Below are 26,790 nucleotides of genomic sequence, written 5' to 3'. Positions count from 1 at the left end.
CAGAAAAAGAACGATGAAAGGCTGATATAGAAGAATGGTGAATGAGTCACTTAAAAATACAGCTAGAGCTGAGTCGGATGTTTCCATACACAAGGGCACCACCCAGTGCCAAACCCATGGAATCCCCAGCACTGAGAGCTGGGCACTGCAGACGTGCTCTGCACAGCTACTATAATCATTGCTGCCCTCCATTAAGACATCCTCTTTCAAATAACTCATGTTCCTGTTCTGCAAATTATCGTTCACCAGTGCATCTCAGTTCATTGGTGTCTGGATTAATCTAGTGAATCCTGCTCTTCCAGCCATAAGAATACAAGAAGAGCCTGCCAGAACAGGCCAATAGTTTCCGTGCTACACTTTTCTATTTACCTCTACTTTATATAAATACCTTGAACCTTTCTGAACATCTTAATTAATTAACTAAAAAATAAAAAAAATAAGCAAGCTCTTTATTGTAGAAGATTCTGGGGAGAACTGTTGAACCTGGGGAAATGCTCAGTATCTATCATGATCACTCATGACAATTTGGGGGCACAGATAGAAAACTGAAGAGCCAAGAAACCCGCTCACACATCTTCCCCAACTCAGTCTTCCAGAAAAGTCTTCAAGAGAAAGTTCACCTGAGAATTTGCTGGCTGAAGATTTCCTTCTGTTCAGGGCTGACACGGGCTGATGGAAAACCATCCTGCTGCAGCACTTCCTTGATCCAGACACTCAAGTAACTGAAGCAGTGCTTGTTGAGAGCAAAGAGGATCTCAGCAAAGTGATCCATCAAGTTGCGTGCGGCTTGGCCACCTACACCCTGCAGATGGAGCAAATCCAGTTAACACCAGACAATAATCCTCCCAGGAGACTGCACTGCAGGAGGGAGCATTACATTACAAACCTAAGAAGGCTCCAGCAGATTGCATCAAGGAAGTGTTTTTAAAAAGGAAGTGGCCAAGGTGGCACACTTGCTTGGGAGTAAGCACCACTGAACCTAGTGGAACACGCTTCCAAGTAAGACACGAAATACTAGATCAGGCTGCAAATCATTCAGGGATATTCTGGTTAGAAGGGAGCTGAATTAATAAAACATACTGGAATAAGTGCAGCTTATCTGTGAGCATGGCTCCTTCCAGTTATTCCTTCTAATTGTCCCTGACTTAGCTTGAAAAGCCCCACTCCTTACCTCAAGCACAGCCTGCAGCAGCATTTTGCCATTCTCATGTACCACTTGTCCCACCGGTGGAATCTCCCCACAACGTGGCAATAACTCAGTCTGTAAGAAACAGTGAGAAGGAGTTGATGCAAACTGTATTGCTAGAACTCAGATATCTGTCTCCAGTTCCATGTAGGAGACAAGCACATTCCTGTATACATGTCCAAACAGAGTGGAGGCATATACAGTTAGGAGAAAATGCCTCCATACAAAAAATCCCAACTGCAAAAGAAAATAAAAAGGCCTAAATGGCAACTTATGAAAGGAAAAGCTCCTTTCTGGAATTTGGAGGAGGCTCCCTCTCACCAGTTCTGGGTGCTTCTCCATCCTGTCCCAGCACAAGTGCTTCCAAGCCACTTGGCCCAAACACAACTCTGCCTGTACCATTGGCCAATGGCAGATTTAGCAAAAGCAAAACACTCACAAAAAAGCCACAGGCAGCTTTGACAGTTGGTGCTTCAGGGAACTTCAAGGAGATCACACCTAGAGGGAAAGCAACACTTCAGGACTTAGCTAACACAATTCAAAGCTTTCCACAGGAGCGGGAAGGAAAGGAGCCTTCCCTTCTCCAAGCTATAGGACTTTACATGGAGCTTCAGCTGGTCTGATTGGAGGGGTGTTTCTACATCAAACATGCAGGCTGTTGTCATATATCTGAACCTTTAAGAAACACTGCCTCATTTGGCTAAATCAGCTTTCCCAGCTGCATCAAGGGAGCTCAATTTTTTGATAGCTTAGTCTTACGGGGCCTGCCTACTCACCACAATGGAATACTGCTTTGACATCCAGGCTGCTACACAGGAACAGGTCAGGTTTCCGTTTGAGTGCCTGCAAGGTACACACACATACACAGACAATAAACACAGCTCTGGCAAGCCAGGGCAAAAAAGTGCCACAGAATAGCTCCCTGGCCAAGACCCCCATGTGCACTTACCTGGCCATCAGCCATGGTGCACAGTAAGTCAGATATAGCAGGAAGGGAAAGAACAAAAGTAGGACACTTCTGAAGTCAAGGGCATCAAGGACTCCAGGTAATTAAGAGCCTCTGAAGACACATGTAATTGAAACATTACCTAGAAACAACCTACTAGGATTCCTACTTTGCTACAAATGAAGAAATCCAGATATGTGGGAATTCCTTTCTTACACCGTCAGGAAAGGGGGCTCATCTAGTTTCAGTATTCCTGTTAAACTACAAAAAGGCTGGTTTTACTTGTGACTTAATATAAATATTGCTGCCTGGCAGCTTATTTCAGCACCATAGACAGCAAGCACAGGCAAGAATTTTGCGAGCCTATCCATTTCAGCACCTTGGACAGCAGTCCCCACTGTGACTTCCATTCCTGAATGACCTAAACATCTGCTCCACCATGGCATTCGCAAAACAAGGTGAGACCTATTAACAAACAGGGCCCTAAACAACTTATACTCCCATATAGCTATGTGAAGTATGTGCTTTGTCAATGAAGCACGATCTTCCGGGGCTGCAGAAGTATTGCTTGTTGTACCTGCAACTGGATACCAATCGCTGCAATGACTAGCTTCCAAAGCTTTGCATTCTCAGTTTCCACTCTACACACCTTGATTGTTCACTTGTTCATCACCCAGGTGGAAGGAGCAAAGAGAGTTAAGGGAAGGGCTGTAATTCAGTGGCAGAGCATCTGCCTTGCACACTGAAGCTCTCAGGTACAATTTCCGACATCTGCAGGTAGGGCTAGGGATGTCCCCTGCCTGAAACCTGGCAGAGCCACTACCAGTCAGTGTAGACAATACTGAGCTAGATGGACCAATGGTTTGACCTGGTGTAAGGCATCTTCCTACGATCCAACGTTATGTCCCTTTCTGTCATGCAATGGTAAATATCTGCCTGGTGCTAATCTGCAGAGTTTTCAATGGCTCTTGTATTGCAAATGCTACTGTTAAAACTGCTACGGAATATTGCTAATACTCTAAAGTTTTAAAAATGATTTTTATTCCATCACCCTAGTAAAGAATGTTTCGTTTGTTTGCATTCCTCCAAGTACATTTTTACATATTGACGGCCAGTTTCAACTAATGAGCCCCACTAGCAGAACTAGTGCAATGGGACTTCCCCTCTTTCCTCTCCCTGCACCCAAATTGGCTGGAGAAGGGCCAGGAGGCCCCCCAAAACAGCCTGCAGGAGGAAGAGAGGGGCATCATTCCATATGGCAAGATGAAGCGCTTGCTTTGACAGAATGATTGCCATAGTGCTATGTTGAATTCCTCCCACAGTGTGTTACAGCCAACTAAGTGGAAACAGATTTGCTTAGTACACAGTGCATTGTGAGCCATCAGTATAGAAATAGATAAAAAGGCCAATTAAATCAAATGTCTGAGCCCACACATCTTTGTATTCCATTACTGAAACATTTGCTCATATCCAAAGTGAAGCAAATTAAACCATGCAGAATAAATTATATTAATACCTATACAGGTCTCCATAAACAATTTAGCCAATATACCACATAATGACAGCCAGTTAAAGGAAACTCAGTGCTAGCTCACAATAAGCTCATGACTTGACACTAACCCTTTGTCTCTCAACATCTACCTTTGTATCAAAGCAACCTTATGGGGGTGCGCTAAAACTAGGACCTCTAAGAACATACTGTGGTACCTCGCAAGACGAATGCCTCGTAAGACGAAAAACTTGCAAAACGAAAGAGTTTTTCGTTTTTTGAGTTGCTTCGCAAGACGGATTTCCCTATGGGCTTGCTTCGCAAGACGAAAACATCTTGCAAGTTTGTTTCCTTTGTCTTGCAAGTTTGTTTCCTTTTTCTTAAAACCATGCATTCACTTCGAGGAGCAACTCATAGCACGCGGTGTGGTAGCCTTTTTTGAGGTTTTTGAAGACTTTGGTGATTTTTGAAGCTTTTCCAAAGCCTGTGCTTCGCAAGACGTAAAAATCGCAAGACGAAAAAACTCGCGGAACGAATTAATTTCGTCTTGCGAGGCACCACTGTATTTAAAATTTTCATGTAAACACCTATGCTAGAGGAATGACTCTAGTGTTCTGACATTTTAAGCAATTAAAATTGTTCCAACAAAAGATCATTCTTTTGCATCTCCCTTTCCTCTTCACTTCTTTTTTTCTTCTACATGGCAGTACACACACACAATTTCAGGAAAGCTCAAATGTATATTTAAGCCCAGGCTGCTGGTCTTTTGATTTAGGGATAATATAGGCATTAGTGGGGCAATACTTGCAAATCAAGATGATTTGATTTTTGAACAAAGAAAGGAAAATGGTATATATTCTTGCATAATTCTGCCCACAGACACAACATTTATGTTTCACAATGTACCAGTCCACTTGAATGGACAAGCAGTGTTGTTACATACTCAATGGTCTTCTCATTTTAGCAAACTGACCCTTCTGCTAGGCCTGTATTCTAGTCTCACTAGATGGCTTCAAAGAAAGTGCATGCCTGATGCTGATGCTGTGAAGAATTTTCCTACTGATTTGTCTCCACACTAAGCGTGAGGGGAGAACATTCCCCTAGGATTTCAGACTTCTCAAATACTCCTATATCCAGTGTCTTTTAACTTGGTTGTTGGGACAGAACGAGCCTGGACACGGGCCACCAGTTGGGCAAGTTAAACACAGCAAATGTTAACCTAAGTCTTCTAGGGCATTGCCAATTTAGGCTTACTCCAAGAGAGAAGGGTATGGTGACATTCTGCCAACGGGACACCGTCAGCAAATTATAGGAAAATGGCAGACTGCAGAAGTTGCACTTTCAAATGCAACCCAGTCCTCTTTGCTTCATACAGAATCCAGAACCATGCATAGTTTGGAACCATGTTACCTCAAGGGTCATATTCTCCCATATAAATCCACTCTGCCTCTTTTGTTTTAGTTGAGTTCTTGCTCCAAGTACTACAGGTGTATGTAGGCTGGTAGCCACAAAGAGCATGACTCTTTGGGTGATGGCAGCCTGCCCTTGGAAGTGTCACTCTAGAGAGTCTGCTAAGATGCATTTTGGTGCATGGCCCAAACATATTTTTAGCAAGGCAGTTGGAAGATGGAGAGTTTCAAATGCTGGACTACTGTAATTAATCTTTTAGTTACAAGTGTTTCGAATATTGCTTCAGAATTTTATTGTATCTTATTGTAAGCTGTTTTGTGGGACTGGCGGACCAGGAGGTAGAATTTTATTTTTTTACTCAAAGAAAGAATGAAAGTGCTAATGACAATATGGGGAATAACCAGTATATCAGCTGCCTCTCTCTCCTCTTTTGGGGTGTGTGTTAAGTTTTAATGTGAATGCTGAGAGATAGCAAAAGTGCAATGGGACTTAGGCTCACAGATGAAGTAGAATAAGAGACAATAAGAATGCCAGTGACCCCAAGATGCAGGGTGCAGTATCTCCAGACCACCAGCTTTCACATCTCCAAAAGAAGTGGTGAACAAAACATACTGGGCACTAGTAGCTAAATCAGCCCAAACCCAGGCAACTTCTAATTTGAGCTTCTCTCAAATTTTATGGAGGCAAACAAACAATATTTATTCAACCAAGGGAGGAAAGTGTGTGTGTATGTGTGTGTATATATGTGTGTGTATATATGCAAGAGAAGAAGACATACAATATAAAAAAGTATTTATAGCGTTGTTTTGAGTCCACTGAAACACTACTGCTTTAATTTCCAGCATGAGCCAAACTATGACACCCACCGTCCCAGACACAGTGCTGCATTTTTTAATTCTTCAGGATGAATATTGGCTGGTGATTAGGTCTCATCTGGATGCAGTCAGTCAGAAGATCTGGGGTCCCAAGTTGTTCCATGTCGAACTGCATGAGCTTCTGTGGGGCTTTCAACTGTGTCTGGATGCCCCAGGGGCTTCTCCTAGCCCCTCTCTTCACATCTACCATTCCAACTCCTTTTCCTTCATCTGGCTAAAGCTACTCCCTACCCCCCTCCTAGGATGAGATTGTTCCAACCCTTTCCTGAGAACATGGATCCACCATAGGGCTCCACCTATATAATTATAACTGATTTCAGTATTTGATATTTAACTGTACATTGATAGCTGACATCCCCTTAACATGATGACAAAACAAGAATAAGAACTCTAAAGGGTGGCATTTTAATTTTGCGATTTGCTGTTGTCAAATTTCAGAATTTTCTGGAGGTTTGTTACTGTGTTACTGAAGAGAAGTGTGAGTATTAGCTGATGGTCAGGGGTCCCTTTACCTTTACCTATTAGCAACATTGCCTCCCATATTTGCATCTGTATTAACTGCCACAAGGGGGAGCTAAGCACTCAGATACTTCCCCCATCACAGTATACAGAAACCCCATTAGGCAACAATAAACCAGAGCCAACGAGAGAGCATTATTACAGTCAGGAGATCAATATATAAGATCCCACCCCATTCTGCTCCATCAGTTCTTAGTGCTGCAGCTTATTTTCAGTCTAGGGATTGCTCATTCTAATCCACTTGCTGGGGGTGCTTCATCCTTCACTTACTCCAGGGAATGATACCCACCAGCCTCTGTTTGTATTCCACCACCACTGCTTTGCCCTGCCCTGTGCATGATGTCATTACAGCATTAGAGACAGAGCTCTATGGAAGATGCACAATCTGGGGGAAAAACAAAACACCAGACACAGGAAGCCTTGGCAGAAATGCTGGAGTGCAGAAGGGTTTTGGGGTCAAACACGGGAGACAAGGCTCATCTGCTATCCTTGCCCATTAGATCAGCTGCCCCTCCCAGATCCACCAAGTTACTGAATACATCACTCCTACCTAATAAACAGAAACCATGGACTTGCCAGCATTTGTAAAGAAGTCAGAGTCACTTCAGAAAAGCACGCAGATCTATACCAGGACTGGAATGCTGCTGCCAGAACTCTTGAACTACATTTACCAATTTTTCAGCAGCCCCCTCCTGGGCAAGGCCACACCACATGACCTGAAAACAAACCCAACCTACAAGCCTTGTTGCATCACTAGGTGTTGCCCCTTGGGGAATGGAAAGGGCAAACTCACACCTATGAAAAAGGAGAATGTTTTGTTTTCAACTTCCACGGAAACAGATGGAGAAACTCGATATTCAACTAAAAGGAAAAAACGTTGTCAACAGAAAGCTAAAAATAGGTTTAAATTGAATTAAAAAAGAGAAAGAGAGAGAACAGAAAGTGAATGAATAAGAAACTAAAACACACCTGTGCCAGGAGTTGCATAAATGAATCAACAATATCAGGATGATCCCTGGGCCCTAAAAATATAATAAAGATGTAACTGAAGAGAAAAATCATACAAACAGCAACTCAACATCATATAGTTATGTGATACAGAAAGAATTTACAAGTGAAAACAGGAGTAAGGGAAGGAAGGGGAGGGTGCAAGGGCGTGGGTTGAGGAGGGCAGGCACATGAGCAGCTTGAAGCAAGTTAAAGAAACAAAACATACAAAAATCATGGAGCTTGGAAACCCAAGAACAGAAAGAAAGTGCAAAGGAATAGGCCTGTGCCCAGAGTCCCCTGCCAAGCACCAAGGATAGGAAGGGGAGAGCTCATTGCACCCTAGCAAGGGAAGAGAGAAGCAGGAGCTAACTGGACACCAGCTTCATGTGGAGAACGAGCACATTTGAACTGGATACATGTTATCATGATTTACTTGGTCCTGAAAGACAACTCCAGAGTCAAACAACAAATCCAGTATTGACATGGAGTAGGCACAAAGTATTGGAAATCCACTAGAGTGCTGGATGGACAGTCCCAACACAGTATTTTCCTAACACCCATGTCCACATGCCTGCCTAGTTGGGAAGAACCCAACTTTCTGGCATTTTCTGCAGGGAAAGGCCAGTGTGGTTGCTGGTAAGCATACTTCCATTCCACAAAACAGAAACCTTGTGGCATTATAAATTTAGCAAATTTATTATCACATAAGCTTTCCTGGATCTGAGAATTCTCTTCCTCCATGTTGGCTATGCCTGACCCAGTCAGGCAGTAACAGGGCATCACTCCAAGTACTAGTTGCTCCCCATCAATTCTGAGTTCAAACAAGAACCTGGAGAAGGAAGCAGATACCCCACCAACCATGCTGACTGGATCTGTACATGTATTCCAAGCTTTTCATCTCAGCTGGGGTCAACATGGAGTCAATATGGCAGTTCCATGCAAAGGCAAGTCCAAACACTTGCTGGGAATTTCACAAAGCTGTAAAAGGAATCCTTTGAGCTGGAGAACCAGGGAGATAGGATACAGAGTCCACATGACAAATGTTTTATTTAGGCCACAGGAGAAAAAAAAAGAGCCATGATGGGGTTAACTGAAAGACATTACAACACACTCCTGAGTGATTCTTGCTTTCTACTCAGAGCTGATTGCTCACTTCATCTTCCTCTTGGGGCCCTAACCCAGGAATCTGACACGGGGAGGGCACATTTCCAGTCATGAAGGACAGGAGAAGAGGGGGAAATGGCAGCACTACTGTCCACTCAGGCACTGATACCTGAGGAGAAGCATGCCAGAGAGTCCACCTCAGCAAGAGCTTTTCATCTTCATCTGTACCAGCTAAAAGCTTTTGGAACTGAACGAGCACAGCCATGACCTGAGGAAGGTGTTCCCTCCCCCCACCTGCACACACCTTATAGTCGAGTCTGAACAGCTGAAACCAGGAACAGCAGTTTTCAACGTGGCAGCCTCACAAGACTGAAGGTGCCCAAGCACACGTACCTTGCTGAAACAGTGTTAGCGTAACTGATGTGACGAGCAGAAAGAGCGCCTTGATAGGTGGGAAATGGGCAGGCTCATGGGCAAAGATGTGAACCAGCTGGGGATATAAAATACAAAGGAGACTGAAGCCAGAGCAGTCTGGTTTGACCCATTCCATTCCATCCCATATTTGTAGCCCCTAGCTATCCCCCATGTAAGTCTAGCTGCCTGTTCTTTGCCTAAAAACATCAACAAGACCCTTGCTGCTAACACAGCAAAGGAGACAGAGACCAGCTGGCATAGGAACACTACAGTAGCTTCTCAGATATGTGAATACACAATTCGTGTGTATGGGGGAAAACACATTTTGAGCAATATCTGTGCTTGAACAAAACAAAGGAGACAAGCTAAAGATACTAAGTGGGTAGGAATTAATCTGTTGAGTAATCAGCCTCCATTGTAAACTTAGTAGCTTCCAGGAATTCTAGTACTTAGACTTACCTGTCGAGTGAGATCAATGGCAGATGCCTGAGGAATGGTGCTATACATCTGGCCCAGCATCTCACACAGTTGAGGCACCATGGGTGCAAAGTCATCCAGGAGGGTCTTCACAGACTTTTCAAAAATGGAGCACACAGACTGTGGGAAGAGGAAGGGCTGCATCAAGGGAGGACTGGTTAAATAACTTGTTCCTTAGCTAAATATCTATTGATTCTGTACTTCTCCTTTCCTCAAAGAAGCCTGAGGTGCCATATATAGTTTTCTCCACCCACCTCCAATTAGGTTCTGTGAGGTAAGTTTGGCGTGGTCGGCCAAACTCCTAAGCCTAAAAGTAGAATACCAAATTGAACAGAATGTGGGAATCAACTGAAAAGAGAGACTTATCCAACATCACAAACATACATTCTTCAAGTTCTGCCAACAACCACCAGTGCCAACCTGGGAATCTCCTATCTAACTATAGCTATGTGGGCAAAGTGTTGCTTGTTTTTTAACCTAGAAGATGCATTACCTCCACAACCTGGGCATCATTCAGCCACTTGCTGAGCACTTTCTGGATAAGCTGGAAGACTTGCTGCAGCACCATCACTACCTAGAGGAAGAAGATAGAAGATAATTATGAAACTGGCCTGGTCTACGACAGTTTGAGGAGGAGGAGGAGACAGCTCACAACCATTCAGATCCAGGGATGAAAAGATGGTATTAGAGGCCTCTCTAGAGATTGCTCCACAACTCATATTATGCCAGAGTAGTTTTCAAAAGTCTCACAATACCAGATGTGCAGCTGCTCTCACTTCTTTTTAAAAGCGAACACAAAGAAAATATACACAATTGAAGGGACATTCTGAGCTCTCTTCTGATCACTCAGTAGTCACGTCAAAAAGCTCACAATCTGCGGTGATGAAGTGGCTAATCTACACGGGCTCATTCCAATAGTTAAAGTAACACACACAGTGCTATGTTGTACACCACCTATTTTCACAACCCTTCAACCATTCTATGCTACTGCCCTTCAAAAGTTAGAAGAAGCTGCCCACAGTTACATGGCAGGGAAGAGGCACAGCCAAATAAACATGGAGTTGTATGCCCTAATGTATAAAAAGAAATACTCAGACACATGTAACACCCACCGGATTGGGGCCCTGAGGCACCGGCAGCTTCTTGACCTCTGAACTCTCATGATCATCATCATGATGACTGATATCCAATGTGGTGAAGAGGTTGGAGAGCAAGCCCAGGATGTGGATGATGGCCAGCTTGTTGGAGGGGTTTGGCTGCAAGGCAAGGCATCACTATAGCAGTTACAGTAGACCCAGGATATGGGCCACTCACATCAGATGTCCCAGATTGGCAGCAAGAATGGACAGCACAACTGTGAAGCATAGTCTAGTGATTGATTCCCCCCCCCCCAGCCAATTCTCACCCACTCCGTTCTTGACTCCAGAAGCATAATGGAAAACAGGGCAGGGGGAAGGAATTTAAAAACCAGAGGACAGAGATAATAAATGAGAGGCTTGCAAGACCAGGGAGGTATGGTTAAAACAAGGCACAACTTGCAAGAAGAAGAGTAGAGTTTTACACACAACAGACTCTATTCTTTCTTAAAAGAAGGTTGGCAAACAGCCACCACCAAGCAAGTGAAGTAGCTCACCGTTTCATCAGCCAGCTTCTCCAGCTGCTGGATGTAAGGAGTAATCAGTGAGTGCAGATTCTTCAAAATCTCCTCCACTTGGAGGGCAGAGAGCAAGAAGCCCAGAGCTTGCATCAGCCACATGCACTGACTTGTCTGGGGGCAGAACAAGATGGACAACATTCTTAGTTTCTCCTATTATCCTCAAAAAGTCATGCTACACTACATCTCAGTTGGAGTTTATTCTCCCTCTATTCTTCGTCAACTCTAATGCTTAAGTCTTAGCTATGCCTTCTGGAAGTCTCAACACAGAAACCTGTGTTTAGTGCCAGAACTTAGCACCAAAATAGCCATTGTCAGAGCCCTGAGTCACAGATAAACACAAATAAGACTCTTTCATGCAGCTTTGGAATGCCTGGAAACATAATGGATGTCTATCTAAACTAGGAAAGAAAAATGTGTGACTCTACAGATGCTTTTGGATTCCAACTCCCAACAGTTCTTGCCTGCAAAGCCAATGGCCAGCAACTTCTGGAGGGTCACAGATTCCCCACTCCTGATCAAAACTCTGTTTGGGAGACATGCAATTTCACCAATTTCTCTAATCCTCCTCTCATTGACTGGAATGCTCAATACTTCGGAAATAATAACTTGATAAGTAATCATATATTCCGTACACTCTTTGACCCTCTGCACCAGGGAGGAGTATAAGTATCTTACCTTGTGAATCTGCTTCATTAGCACATCCTATAGAAGGAAAGATGTGAGAAAGTGAGTACTCGCCCCACAGCAGAAACATTTAACAATGCTCCAACCACAATATCAACTGACAACTCTGGGAAACAAACACTGATCTGGAGCATGGGCGCTATGAAATTTCAAGGAAAAGTGGATAAGCAAGAGAAGGCTAACTCCCTTCTGATTAACTTAAGCTTGGCCCCTTCCATACATGCTTTTAAGAGGGCCTTGAAAAGCTCTCTACTGCTTTTCCTGAAGAGCGTTAAAGACTTGTATGATTTAGAGCAGCTTTCTCATAGTAGTTGTACACCTGTCTGATGTACCTATTGTTATCTTGCATCAATCTTTTTACATACCGGTGAGGGCTTGATCTTAAAATGCAGCTTATAAATATCTGAATAAATAATCAATAAGCACCCTCTCCCTCCTACAGTGAAAGCCAACCCTTCTCAAGGATGCTTCATAATGGATAAGTAGTCATCAGTGATTCATTATAGGCAGCGGTTTCATATAGCTTGTCTCCCAAGCTCCATAATGTCAGCAACAAGGGTCAACAGTTCTGTTTCCTCCACACACCCTGCAAGCATAATTTTTCCTCTTCTAGCAGGAAATGTGAAGGGGAAACCAAAGACAGCATTTAGTTAAGCAGAAGGCTGAGCTGAATCTTGACCAAATTTCCACTGCAGAAGTAGCTCAAAGTCAACCCACCCTGCCAGCTGCCAAAACAGAAGCACACATACCTTCAAACTGATAAGATTCAAGTTATTTTAACTGATACATGCAGTCAGAATTCCCATTCTGACAATGTGCAATAAATATTTACCCCACTAAATCTCACATACACATGCAGATATCCTCCTCAGAATGTGCCTACTGCTTTAAGCCCTGTTGAATGATCTCTCCTTTACATACAGCTCAAAACTAGTCAGTCACTTAAACTTCCATTGTCTCATAAAACCATGTATCCTTAGACCATTATTTCAGTTACCTGAGAGACAGCAACTATGTTGGCAGCATAGGGAGGCAAGTCATACTTGCATTCACGGCAGATTTTCTTAAGGGTTGAGACACTAGAGATGGACAACTCAGGATTGCCCAGAGCCTGTAGCACCAGGGGTAAGACATTGTTGATCATGACAGGGTGGTCAGCCAGCCACTCTGAAAGTGCTCCTAGAAAGATAGAAAATGCAGAGTCAGGAGCTGCTCTGTTTAATGTGCCAAATGCTATCAGTACAGCCCACAAAAAGCAAAGAAGCACCCATCAGTATTTAGTTATTTAGAAGCATTACTAAACCACTTCATTAAAGGTCTAAGCAATGTACAAAAATACAGCAATAAACAGGATCATAAAAACAGCTAGTGCAGTTCCCTCAGCACAGGTGCACTATGTGCACGTCAAGGTGCTCCATTCAAAAAACTGGCTGTAACATTCTCCACCAGATATAGCTTCCAAACCATCTCAAGGAAGCCCCACATGGACTACTGTAATGCACACCAATTTCAGGCATTAGGAATCTTTTCATTCCAAGGGCCACATTTCCTCACTGCCAACCTTCAGGGAGCTACATGCTGGGGAGGGGGAGTAAAAAAATAAATTGCCCCATTCTGTTTTGACCACACTTAAAGCTGGCACACATATACACATAGCAGAGAAAATTCAAGGCTTTTTGCAGCCTAATTGTAGCATAGGCTTGGGCAAGGAGAGGGTACTGTGGACTGGATGAAGAGGCCCTACAGGCCACATCCAGCCTATGGACTGCTGGTTCCATAGTGTTGTAAGACCTCAACAGCCTGAGGTTCTTTGGGTTAACCTTCCCTTTTAGCACTCATTCCCTCCCCATACCCAGTCTTCTTACCAATAGTGAACATAACCGTATCTGCAAGCTGCACATTGCTGATGCTGATGTGAGGAATGAGCCCAATGAGGCCAGGTACTACATCCGAGTAGTTTACATCTATTGTTTCTGCGATGGACTGGAACCCATAAAGCAAAGCTTCTGTGTGCTGCCAGAGAAAAAAGATTTCATTCTTGAGCCCAGGCCGAACTCTAATGCCCCACATAGATATTTTAATTTTTTTTATTTATTAAATGTATATACCTCCCTTCATCTGATTTGCAACATGGACTGCATGTTGGTGCTGAATTTTACAAAGGGTGGTTCAAACACCACTACCGAAATGAACAGTGATATATAAATATTTTAAATTTATTTAATCAAACTTGAAGGCAATGAAGGCAGAGACACAGTATGTTGAAAAAGTCCCCAACCTAGATTTCATTTTTACAAAAAATATGCAGGGCTAACTTCCATAAAAAGTTATGATGAGTTGTTGATCCTTTACACTTAGTAGCACAATAATAATTCTTTCACCAGTAAGCTTTTTGCAGGGGCATCGTATCTAGTGAGTCAAATTCTTCAGGTCAAGGAACCCCTTTCCCCAGCAACATAAAGCACCTGCTATCCTTCAGTGCAACCCCAACTAGACATCCTGAAACCACTGGGCTATATAACACACAGGGCTCACCCACACTTCCACTTGTCCCATACCTTGAAAGCATGGGTCCAAGAGGTTTTCCACTTGTCCTATTTGTCTCACCACTTTCCATGAGAACAAACACCAGAAAAATCGATTGGTGTTTGCTCTGATTCAGCAGTAAAAAGTGGGTTTCCTGGGGAGAAAGGGGCGGTGCAAGTGCAAGTGTGGATGAGCTCATTGTGTAGTCTCTCCCCTTCCTGCACCCGCAAAAGGAGGCAGGATACACCTGCATCCATGCTCCCTCTCACCAAGGGCTATTCTAGCAAGATATGGACTGCTGAGGCTGCATACTTAGTATGCTGGAGTGCTGGTATGTTTGCTACTGTCTTAAGTTGTCCAGGTGCGTGGACTGTAAATCATGGCTAGGCTGGGTTTTTGCTTGGCTGTCACATTGATGAACGAGGAGCCCCTGCGGTCACTGGTCCTTGACGCCCATCACTGTTTGCTGTGCCAGTAACACACTGTCAACATGCCAAGGTGAACAGATACATTCTGATTAGCTGCCACACAGAGACCTCTAGCCTGGCATTACCACCCATCATGGCACAGGAGACATATCAAAGAATCTTTCAGCATCTTTCAGCAAACTGTAATTGCATATTTTCTTTGTAACACTGGAGGTAGTGGGACAACTACACTCCTCAGTTTTCCCAGTACAGAAACCTAACTTACAGACTAGTGATAAAAACATGTGGTAACACAAACCCTATGATAAGGAAAAATAGATGTAATTGAGCATGCATTTGTTGAGTCCGCAATCCTGCTGTCAGGTATCTTGCATAATTTGGTTGCTGCCACACAGTGATGGGAGGTGTGCCAGAATGATTGCAAAAACCACCAGCAGTGTCTTACACTAGGAGAGAAATCAGCAAGCTGGAAGTTGGGACATCGAAGCAATCCTTCAGTCCCAATTTTATAAACCACCAACTCAGCCGTACACTACAAGGAAGAGGTTTACACATTTCAGACCCATTCAACACTTTTAACAACTTTTTGGAGCTTTGTGACTTTGGATTGCCCTTCCACACATGCTGCTCTGAGATTTAACAGATGGTTCTTCTAACCAAGACACTCTGCACCTTCACTTTACCTTAGCACCTCTCTTCCACAATGCTCTCTCCCCAGGTCTAACCAGGACTAGTACCATCCTTTCTTAAAAATCTGCAGCATATTCAGCCTCTGTGCTTGCTGCATTCCTCTAGCTTGGTGTTCCATTTGAGGGTGGAGCTCTCCACTCACCTGCCATGAGGATGGCTGCTCTGTGTTGGTCAAGAGGCGACCTAGTTTGTCATATAAGCTGCTCAGCAGCTCTGCTCCAAGCATTTCATACACATACATCAAGGTGTCAGAGATGTCCACTCTGAGGAAATGAGAAATGAGCAAATGAGCAATAGAAAAAAAAGAGTTACAAAACACTCCCACATTACCAAATAGCAGCTAGATAGAAATTGCTGAAACAGTTATAGCCCATAGCCAAATCAGGGCAAGTTCAATGTTTACTCCCATTAATGAAGCATGATCAACTTCCTCTTCTGCAGATTATAAGCACTGCACACCAACTGAATGCTAAGGGATATGATTAGGCAAAAGGTCATACCGGTATATCCGAAATTGCTCCTTTTCATCAGAGGACCAACAGCTGTACTCTTCATCAGAGGGAAACTGTGCCTTGTGCAGGAGCACATCCACCAGCTGGAAATAGACAGGCCGATACACTTGCTGATACATGGCCTGCTTTTCTGGATCAAAAGAGAGGATGTCATCCTGCAAAGAAAAAGATCATTCATCAAGTGGAGATTGGAAAAATCAGCCCTGAACTCCAGCAATCATGTTGATGTTAACACAATCAGTCCCCCAAGCATTTTGATGTGATGTGGGGGGATCACCTCTCATTGCTGTTGAATCTCTATATGGGAAACCCATAAATGACATTTTAGAGTCAAGTTACTCCACTCAAATATTCTCCTTAATGCATCTAAGATCCTTCCTAGCTTCTAGGAGCAGTTCTACATAATACTTTGTCAGGTCACTCTCTCAACAGATTGACACCAACTAGACAAGCACAGAAGCCATCACAGGCTGGTAAAGCAGCTGACCACGTCTGCTTTCTTCTACTTTTAGTGACCAACACCTTGTTCTTTCCTTTAGAGACAGTTTTAGCCAGGTAAGGAATAAATCCACCCCCTACAGTAAAGCAATGTCTGCTCCAAGAAGAAAGCTGGGTATTCCTATGCTGCTCAAGGCTGGCATAAACCATGCTGATGCAAAAACAGATGTATAGAAAAGAAAAGTAAGAAGGGATTCTGGGTCACTGAATACAATCCTGGAGCTTCACTAAACCTCTGATTCAAGATTCTCACACTAGGCAGAGCTTATGAAGGAAATAGAAAAGGATGATCCTGGGTTGCCTGGCACAAAATTACCAAAGGTTTTGGGAACCCACTGGAAACTGCAAAGGTGTGTACTGGTGTGGGTTAGACCATGCAGAAAAAGTCTTCTGTTGTCTCTCTGTTCTTCAGCAGCCTATAAAAGATGCTGCTTCAGTTTTGTTCCCTTCATTAGGAACGATGTGCCTGTGGACTCAAGTACTGCGCCAGTCACACACTGAGACAATGCATGACCTCATCTCATTTCAAGCTGGCACCCAGAGAAGCAGCAGCTCAACAGCTAGCCTTGCTCTTGGGCAGTGCAGGAGTATGTCAGGCTAATTTGCCATGCTAATGAAGCTTCTGGGCTCCAAGGAAGTGTGGGGGTGGGGAGGGCAAGTCAGACCAGGCTGCACTGCTTCAAGGACTGTGTCTCAGCATAGCAGCAAGCATACACCACAACAGACAAATCTGCATCTGCATTAATTGTGCTTGCAACTGGGAATAGCAGCACTTTGCCTGTCAAGACAGAGAACAAACTTGGTCTTCTTCCATAGCTGATAAGAGCTATTATCTGTAAGGCTCTTCCAATAAGGCCACTGATGCACTATGGGTTACTCTAGTAAAGAAACACATTGCCACCACTAGACAGCAAACTAAATGGAGCTCTCTTCCTGTCAAAACAGGGTACTCACAGTCAAGTTGTTCTCTAGCAGAAAGAGAGGAAGATGATAAATCTACCTCATAGCGAATAATTTGATTCATGTAATGAGGTGTTTAGTTTACACAGTTCTCAAAGATGGTGGAGTCTGAGCTGCAAATAAATACATGCAGCACCTAAAGGGAATTTAAGGCTCACGGGTATATCTGAGCATCTTCTCTGTTGCCACAGAACATATTACAGTGGTGCCCCGCAAGACGAATGCCTCGCAAGACGAAAAACTCGCTAGACGAAAGAGTTTTCCGTCTTTTGAGTCATTCCGCAAGACGAATTTTCCTATGGGCTTGCTTCGCAAGACGAAACGTCTTGCGAGTTCTTGCGAGTTTTTTCCCTTTTTCTTAAAGCCGCTAAGCCGTTAATAGCCGCTAAGCCGCTAATAGCCGTGCTTCACAAGACGAAAAAGCTGCAAGACGAAGAGACTCGCGGAACGGATTAATTTCATATTGCGAGGCACCACTGTACTGGAACACAACCATGTTTATACACCATGTTTATGCAGTAAGCAGAATTACTATACATCCTTGTCACTGACTCTGGCCTTCAATATATGTATGCAAGAATGCAAGAATTTCCACTCTATTAAGCACAGAGCATACATCAAGTTTGGCCTCAGAGCTTCTGTTCAGGGAAGTTTTTAATCTGTGATATTTTAGTGTATTTTTGGTTTCTATGGAAGCCACCCAGAGTGGCTGGGGAAACCCAGCCAGATGGGCGGGGTACAAATAATAAATTATTATTATTATTATTCTAGTGGACAATTCCAGAACATTCCATTATACTCAATCCAGAGCCAATATCTATACAATCTACATGACAAGTGCTTGCATATGCAGAACAATTAGTGTAATCGTCATAAACAACTTTAATGTGCTAGCTATTAGCCTTGCCAACTTTTTAATGTAGAGGCATGCAGAACCAATAGTACAAGAACATGCCTGGCACCAACCAAAGTACAAGCCAGAGAACAAACCTATAAAGATGGCACTGAAGAAGTCCACTTCATGAAGGTGACTAACACTTACCTGAAGTGTATACCAGAAAGTGAGTGTAAGTGAACTCGTGGTCTCATTGACAGGATAGTGTCCTGGGATCCCAGTGCAGAACATGATCATGTTAACCAGTGCTAGGAAGCTCTGCCAGTGGTCCACTTGGTCCAAGAGAGCTCTGTGGGAGATAGTAGGCACACTGCATCAGGAATTGGCTCTGCCATTGCAGGTGCATAGAAACAGCAGTCACCCCACATTTGGGATAATACAGTACAGTATATCAGTGCGCTATACCCTCTACAGCAGGCATCCCCAAACTCAGCCTTCCAGCTGTTTTAGGACTACAACTCCCATTATCCCTAGCTAACAGGACCAGTGGTCAGGGAAGATGGGAATTGTAGTCCCAAAGCAGCTGGAGGACAGAGTTTGGGGATGCGTGCTCTACAGGAAAAGAGCTAGGAAGCAAACTGAAAGGGATTCGGCCAACTCATGGAACAAATACCCCAGCAAGTGGACTAGATACAGTAGGTTTAGGATCTTCAATAGCTTCTAGATGGAAAAGGGTTCCGTATAGTCCAGGCAAGGCCAAACTTGGCCCTCCAGCTGTTTGGGGACTAAAACTCCCACCATCCCTAGCTAACAGGACCAGTGGTCAGGGATGATGGGAACTGTAGTCCCAAAACAGCTGGAAGGCCAAGTCTGGCCACACTTGGTATAGTATATCTGCTATCATGCACAGATACATTAGCATCCATATGACCCTTTGGATCTTTGAGCTGCTTTAGAATGAGATTTGGGAGACTTATAGGCTGCTTAGCTACAAAGAAAGCTAGTAGGGCAGAGGGAACACTCCCCAAAATAGCTCCATTTTCTACTGATCATTGCTATCAGATTCCATCACCATTCTCCTCACCGGGAATGATTCTCCCCCAGGGCAACAGCAATGCGGCAGATCCCATGAGATGTCTCCATATCCCTGCTCTGAACTGCTTGGCGTAGTTGTTCCTGGAGTCCCAGAACAGGTGGGATGAGCTTCAGAAGAGTATTCACATACCTGCCAAGGGAGAGAGGAGATGGGAGGCTTTATGCCTATTAAGCCTCCTAAAATAATGAACCGTCAATCACAAATGTAAGATGACTCCTGCTGAATCAAGCCAGATATCAGTTTTGTCCAGCCTTCCATGCTCCCCATGCTGCCCAACCAGATGCTCCAGGAAGCTCGTAAGCAAGGGATGAAGGTAACAGTCCTGTCCTGCAATTTGCTCCGCAGCAACTGTACTCAGAGTTATATAATCTGTGAACCTGGAGTTTCTGTAAATACTATTGCTACTGACCTTTCATAAAGTGGCTTATCTCTTGCACCAGTGAATTCCACAAGTTAGTTGTGCACTGTGTGAAGAACTATTTTCTTTTTGTCTATCCTCAATTTGCCAATCAATAGTGAGTGACCCTGAGTGTTGGGAGGAAGAAAATAATTCTCCACCACATAACTCATGGTTTTTTTGAAGCTCTATCATCCTCTTCTTGTCTTTTATCTAAATATAAAAGCCCCAAACTCCAAGGGCATCTTACACAGACCCCTCCTCCACAACTCTGAAAGTGCCAACATCAGTCAGGAAACCCAAGCCAACTGTAAAGAGTGTATTTTGTTATCTCTAGGCTTGTCGCATGCAAACTACTGTCACATTAACCAACACATCAATCCCCATTTTGCCTCTTGGAAGCGAAATTTTTCAGATATGAGATTTGCTATACCTCTTAAATGATTCTTCCTGGCACAGAATATTGATAACTTACATTAAATGGCCTTCTCTTCCACAACAAACCTTTCAAAATTCCTGATCTACAGGTCTTGTAAGCTAACAAACACTGCTGAGAGAACATACCTAGAACTTTCATGATGAAGAGTCCTGTAGCACTTTAAAGACTAATACAGTGGTACCTCGGATTACAGATGCTTCAGGTTACAGACGCTTCAGGTTACAGACTCCGCTAACCCAGAAATAGTACCTCGGGTTAAGAACTTTGCTTCAGGATGAGAACAGAAATCGTGTGGCGGCAGCGCAGCAGCAGCAGCAGGAGGCCCCATTAGCTAAAGTGGTACCTCAGGTTAAGAACAGTTTCAGGTTAAGAATGGACCTCCAGAACGAATTAAGTTCTTAACCTAAGGTACCACTGTAACTCATGACATGAGCCTACATGAAATACCTGAAATAGGAAGCAGGTTTGTATACACCATGGAAGAGAAAGTATTTTACAGTAAGGCCAAGACAACAAAATATAACATGTCCTGGTCCCAATAAAGCCTAAGTGTAGTAATATCTGCTGAGCGCAGATGAACACATAACCCAGTTAGATGCATTCTTTTCCCCAGATGAATGCCAAAGGAACCAGCTCACACTAAGTTGTGTCCTGTCTGTGCAAGATGAAACCATGATTGTAACACTTCATGGGATGCAGTGAGGTAGCCATCAACAATCCCTTTTTATACCAAAAGATAATGTAAAGTGTAAAATTCGCTAACAAACATCATGTCCTAGCCATCTTAAGAATCCTCTGTTATTTTCTACATAGGATAACAGATACAGATTTGTAGGCAGATGACAGAACATATCTCATGAAGGTTGAACAAGTAAAAGAGGCCTTGGTAACAATGTTGTGAGAGGTAGGCTTCACAACTCAGTCTACTTTGTTACGTTCTAGCATGATTCTGGTGATGATGATGATATTATTATTATTATATTATTATTATTATTATTATTATTCTGCATGCTAGAAGAGTAACTGTTTAGGGCACATGCTATAACCTAGAAAATAGGGTGCTGAAAAGGGCTGGGGCTCCCCAGAGCAACATTAATTTTCTGAGGCCATTTCAAATTAGTTTCCAGCTTGGTTTTGGAACTGAAACTGTCTTAGTCTTCCTTATGGGTGACCTATGCCAAGGGAATGAGACCCTGCTAATTCAACTATACACCTCATGACTTTCAATACTATTGACATTGCTATCCTTCTAGATTGGCTGCACTGGGGGAGAACAGGGGAACCACACTTTGGCGATCCCAAACCAACCTGAATCATCAGTTCTAGAAGGTCATGGTGCTGGACTGTTGCTGTGACCCATGACAGTCATGCCATGTTGTTCCACACAACCCTAGTCTGCCCTTCCCATGTTATACCAACATCTATTTGGGAATGGGGAACCAGTGGTTCTCCAGATGTTGAAGTACAGCTCCCATCATCCCTGGCTATTACACACACTGGCTGGGACTGATGGGAGTTGGGAGTCCACCAACATCAGGAAGGTCATGCGTTCTCTATCTCTGATCTACATGAAACTACTGAGTGAGATTTGAGAATTTAGGGCGCACTTGACACCCACTTCTATCATTTTTCCTTCTAATTCAGCTGGTGCTGTGGCCTTTAAAAGTGCTGAATTTATGCCTGGAACCAGTAATTGGCTGCATGAGGACCAATGTCCTGAAGCTCAATCATGACAAGTTCTATTGGTAGGTGGTTTGCCTGCCTTAGTAGATTGGATACACAGTCTGGAGGTGCTGTGAGATCTAGACTTACTTCTGGATGCCCAAGTAACCTCAGTGGTACGAAATGCCTTTTACTACTCTAGGCTGGTACAATCAAGCTAATCACAATTATTCTTGCTCCAGGAATTGATTTCCAGAGCAAATTCACTGTGCTATTTAAAGATCTAAACAGCTTGGGATGAAGATACCTCAGTAACTACTTCCTCCCACATGAACCAGCCAGGGTTTTAAGATCCTCTGAGGCTTTTTGTGCCCTCCCCCATCTGAAGCAAGATGGATGGTGATGCACAATGGGGCTTTTTCTACTGTGATGCCCTATCTCTGCAATGCTCTCCCCACGAGGTCCGCCTGGTGCTAATTCTACTTACTTTCCATACCAAATGAGGATCTTTTCATTCAGCCATACACTTTAGTGTCTTTTAGTCTCAAATGATGGTTTTATCTGGCTTTTGTTTTTCCCCTGCTGTTTATATTCATTGTCATTGTACTTTAATTGAAGCATGTTATTTTAAGTGATTTATACAAACTGCTTTGTGAGGGTTATCCAAACACTTAAAATAATGAGCACACACTAGATACCAGGATCAAAAAATATAACTCTGGTGGAGATGCAGCTGTGCATTTCCCTCTCACCACACACACCACTTAATATATGAGGTGGGTGCCCATACATGCACAGGCCCAATTGCACACGCAGGAACATAGGAAACTGCCTCATACCGAGTCAGACCACTGGCCCATCTAGCTCAGTAATGTCTACACTGACTGGCAGCAGCTCTCGAAGGTTTGAGCAAGGAGACATTTCTGGCTCTAGCTGGAAATGTCAGGGATTGAACCTGGGACCTTCTTGATAACAACAATAATTTTATTATTTATACCCCAGCCACTGGGCGGCTTCCAGCACATATAAAATATTGTAAAACATTAAACATTAAAGACTTCCCAATACAGGGCTGCCTTCAGATGTCTTTTAAAAGTTCTGTAGTTCTTTATCTCCCTCTTATGCAAGGCAGATGCTCTGCCACTGAGATATGGCCCTTAAACCTCAACCAATACATAAATGTAAAGGACTTTGGTTTTTGGTGCAAAAACTCAACATCACTACTCTTCTGGAATTTACCAGCTACAGGTGAATTTAAAATCTGAACTCAGAGTTTAAGGATGAGTGTGTTCTACTCAAACTTCAGGGAAAAATAATCTGCATATGGTTTCCCTGTTCTGGCTTCCCTGGTCTACTCACAGTGCTCAGTGCTTGTCCTTCCTTCTGTATAGTTCCATTACCCCACAACATTTCACAAAGTCAACATTTTCATGCATTCAGGATGAAACATACAGTATTCTGAAATGGAATACAAATCTAAAGCTGTATGCCATTCACAGAATTTATTCCATCTGAAGAATCTGTTGGTAAAGGGGAGGGGGGGAGGCTGAAAGAGTCAAGACCCTTGAATATCCATTTCCTAAAATCAAAAGTACAATGCTCATACAGTGGTCTCCTGGGGGCATCCAGACAGCTACTGCCTCCCTGTGCACAGCAGTATTCCAGCACCATATAAGCAATTTCATGCCTGTCAATCTCCCTGCTGCTGCCAATAAGTGATTGTAACCATGACAACAAGCACAGAGGAAATGGAGGGGAAGAGCAAAGGATGGCCCCCAGAGAGAGGCTGTGCTGGCGGCTAATCGGCCAGCTGTCAGTTACCTGGCTACTGAGGCATATTATCTGGAGACACAGTTATTCTGCACTCGCATGCCTGCCCCCACCGCACATGCAGCCCACAGATACAGGTGGAAGAACACACCAATGTGCATGCATGCAGCACTAAACAGTTCAAAGGCCATCCATAAGCTAGCATCACCTTCAAGGCTGAGTTCTGCACTGGAGACCCAATTCCTCTATCATTTTTTTAAGCTCTCAGGACAATTAGGACCACCCTCATATCAATTTACTTGGGACAGATCACAGAATGCCAGGTTTTGGTTTGAAAGCAGCCTAAGCGAGTAGACAGATGCCCATCTCCCCACAGTCACTAGGCATATAATATCCTGCAAAGGGAAAAGTATGTGGTCATGTCACTGGTGTTTAGAAGCCTGGGGTAGAGAGATCAGGCTGCTCAATAAGCTGCAAACGTAGGAAGGAGGTGAGGAAGAAGGCAGCATTTATGCCCCGAGGGGCAACTCAAATGAATCCAGTTCTGCATTGCTGTGTGCAAAAACTGAAGTGGGTGGAGGAGGGGAAGTGCGCCAGCTCCAGTGGTCGCCGACAACAGAAAAGCATGTGCATCAAGGCTGCCAGCAAGCATCCACAGACAATGCAATGGGGGGAGGGGGCAGCAGCACACTCAGAGAGGTCAAGGAAGATTCTTAAGAGCAACAGAGAGTGAAAGGAGAAACAGAGCTTAATCCTGTTGATCCAGCCAGAATCATATTGCTATTCAACTTCCTCTCATTCCTCACTGATCTCTAGTGAAAACAATGGCACTGCATGCACACACACAACCCTTGTTGCTCCCTCCCTACAAAGCTTATGCAACCACTATCTTGCCCTGCTGCCACCCATTTTCAAACTAGTCTCTATGTCACATTTTTCCTTGTGGCCACCTAATGGCACCCAGTGTCTATCATTTTGGGCTTCTACACACAAGTTTACTTATTCCCTAAGGTAGTGAGTGCTTCTGTTGTAACCTATGGTTAAAACATTAAAGACTGACCGACTGAGAGTGAGTGCCAGTGCTATTCCGTGGCCTGTATTCTGATCCCTGAAACGCACAGTTATGGTATATTTACTAGTGATGTGTTTTAAGTTTCTTTTGACCTTGCTTAAGCTCTTATTTTTTGGGGAGGACAGGGAGAATTATAATATTTTTAGACCACCTTTAAGGATAAAAACCCTCTCAAGGCACAATGCAACCATGATAAGAATGCTTCAGAAAAGCCAGTCTAGTTAAAAAATAATGAACATTCAGGCAACCCAAAGCTAAACAGACTCCCTTGGAAGGTGGTAGACTTTCCTTCACAGAAGGTTTTAAGCAGAAACTGGATGGTCATATGTCATGGATGCTTCAGTTGAGATTCCTGGATTGCAGGGGGTTGAACTAGATGATCTTCAGGGTGCCTTCTAACTCTACACTTGTGTGATTCTATGAAATCATAAAATACAGTCTAAAATCACCAGCTATAGCATGAAGCAAAACACAGTCTTAAGCAAAGGCCAGTGAGAACAGATTGCCTTTTAGTGCTCTCGTAATTGCTTATAGGGTTGATGATTTATGAACCATGACAAGGAAATATTCCAGAAGTGCAGAGCCACCACAAAAAGATCCTCTCTCATGTAGTGGTTGCTACAGGCAACATGGCACCTATGAAGGCTTCCAGTGGTGCCACTGGGCAGGTGCCCTAGACTCAGCTTTCATTAAAAAAAAGTCTCTATGAGCAAAATGTGTAGATACCTCCTAAGTGATTTCAATGAAATGTGAGTGATATGACTACCTTGCATATTTTTCCTGGTACTAAAGCATGCTCCCTGTTGTCATTATACAGCAACTACATCTGTGTATGTGTGATCTCCATAATCAGGACCAGCAAGACATTGCTGGTTCCTCATGGTAAGCATAAGGTTGTTGGGGGTATTTGTCTTTCTGTATGTACCACTTTGGTGTACCTAGTAGTGGCTGAACCACCTCAAATCATGTAACTAGGACACATCTAAATTAGTCCTTGCTAGTGGTTTTTAAGTCATTCAGCAGATTGAGTTTAAATAAATGGTGGGTTGTAGCAGTAAGCATAATTCAGAATTTAATATTACTGCTAAAGAAGATTAACAAATTCCCTTTCTGGTCCATTTTGAATAGGCTGCAATCAACTTAGTGCTAAGGGAATTGTTCCATCAGAACAAGAATTTATGCTTGTCTGACAAACCATCTCCCGCCCCGCCTCCGCCTCCGCCCCCGCCCCATTGTGAGTAGATCTGGGGATGGCACAGGGGTATATGATGGGGGGGGGGAGAGAAGGGAGAAGTCCCATTGTGGTTATTGCACTGGCTCCTGCTGGAGCAACAGTTTAGTTGAATATGGCCCAGTGTCACAACACACTTGAATACAAGTGAAATAATTACTTTACTATACACCTGACCTTATAATTCTAATTTGGCAACCACTAAGAAAATGCAAGAGACTATAAAGGTGATTATCCAATGTTAGCCATACTCATTCGAGTAAACCCACTGATATCAATGGGCTTGTCCACTGATTTCAATAGGTCTATTAAGAGTATGGCTAAATTGGATCACCACTCTAAGATCTAAACTCATGCACACACAGCCAATGCTCATCCAGCTCTCTCATAAGAACTGCATAGAATGAGACATTACAGCAGGGATGGGAAAACCTCTTCAGCCCAAAGGCCATATCTCTCATGGGCAACCTTCCAGAGGTTGCATGCCAGTAGTAAATAGGGTCAGAGGCAAAAGAGAACAAAGCAACAGCTGTGACTTGGTACAATAGACCACATTCCAGCTAAGCAAAAGTCAGGTTTTTACACATCCATAACTATTTCTTCATTCCCCATCCAGGCAAGAGACATTATCAATCACAGTTCAAGGACACATTTCAGCCCCCAAAAAGCACTTGAGGAAGGAGTGGAGTACAGCTGATGAGAGGTGTGGCCTGGGGAAGGGGCCTGGCCTGGGCAGCATCTTGAGGGCCAGAAAGAGACCTGGAGGGTCCCATTTGGCCTCCGGGTTTAAAGTCCCGACTCCTGCTTTACTTCAACCCTGAGGAGTTTGATCTATTGCACCTTTATTCTTATGAAAAACGTATTTTTGAAATCTAACTGGTCTATTCTATTACCACTAAAGGCCAATGTTTCTCTTTTTTCCA

General features: G+C 43.6%; 1 protein-coding gene across 4 annotated transcripts in view; it reads right to left on the bottom strand.

Moving 5' to 3' along the window:
• The window catches only part of IPO13 (importin 13), a 43,446-nt gene that overhangs the window by 649 nt on the left and 16,007 nt on the right, over nt 1–26,790 (bottom strand). For 2 of the 4 annotated variants that reach the window (XM_081865486.1, XM_081865488.1), the window contains exons 3-19: nt 19,285–19,425; nt 18,408–18,549; nt 15,896–16,062; nt 15,538–15,658; nt 13,617–13,764; nt 12,749–12,930; nt 11,743–11,769; nt 11,044–11,178; nt 10,519–10,666; nt 9,904–9,980; nt 9,393–9,530; nt 8,913–9,009; nt 7,395–7,447; nt 1,963–2,029; nt 1,626–1,684; nt 1,172–1,261; nt 621–802 (exon numbers count right to left, since the gene is read on the bottom strand). In XM_081865486.1, the coding sequence (XP_081721612.1) occupies nt 621–802; nt 1,172–1,261; nt 1,626–1,684; nt 1,963–2,029; nt 7,395–7,447; nt 8,913–9,009; nt 9,393–9,530; nt 9,904–9,980; nt 10,519–10,666; nt 11,044–11,178; nt 11,743–11,769; nt 12,749–12,930; nt 13,617–13,764; nt 15,538–15,658; nt 15,896–16,062; nt 18,408–18,549; nt 19,285–19,425 (1,974 nt within the window). Of the gene's footprint in view, nt 1–620; nt 803–1,171; nt 1,262–1,625; nt 1,685–1,962; nt 2,030–7,394; nt 7,448–8,912; nt 9,010–9,392; nt 9,531–9,903; nt 9,985–10,518; nt 10,667–11,043; nt 11,179–11,742; nt 11,770–12,748; nt 12,931–13,616; nt 13,765–15,537; nt 15,659–15,895; nt 16,063–18,407; nt 18,550–19,284; nt 19,426–26,790 lie in introns of all 4 variants that reach the window. The other 2 variants (XM_081865487.1, XM_081865489.1) reach the window with 1 other exon arrangement.

This window comes from Podarcis erhardii (genome assembly GCF_964252035.2).
Source record: "Podarcis erhardii genome assembly, chromosome: 6".
Classification (NCBI taxonomy): Eukaryota; Metazoa; Chordata; class Lepidosauria; order Squamata; family Lacertidae; genus Podarcis; species Podarcis erhardii.
Note: the sequence above shows the minus strand (reverse complement) of the source record. Positions and strands in the feature narration are given on the sequence as shown.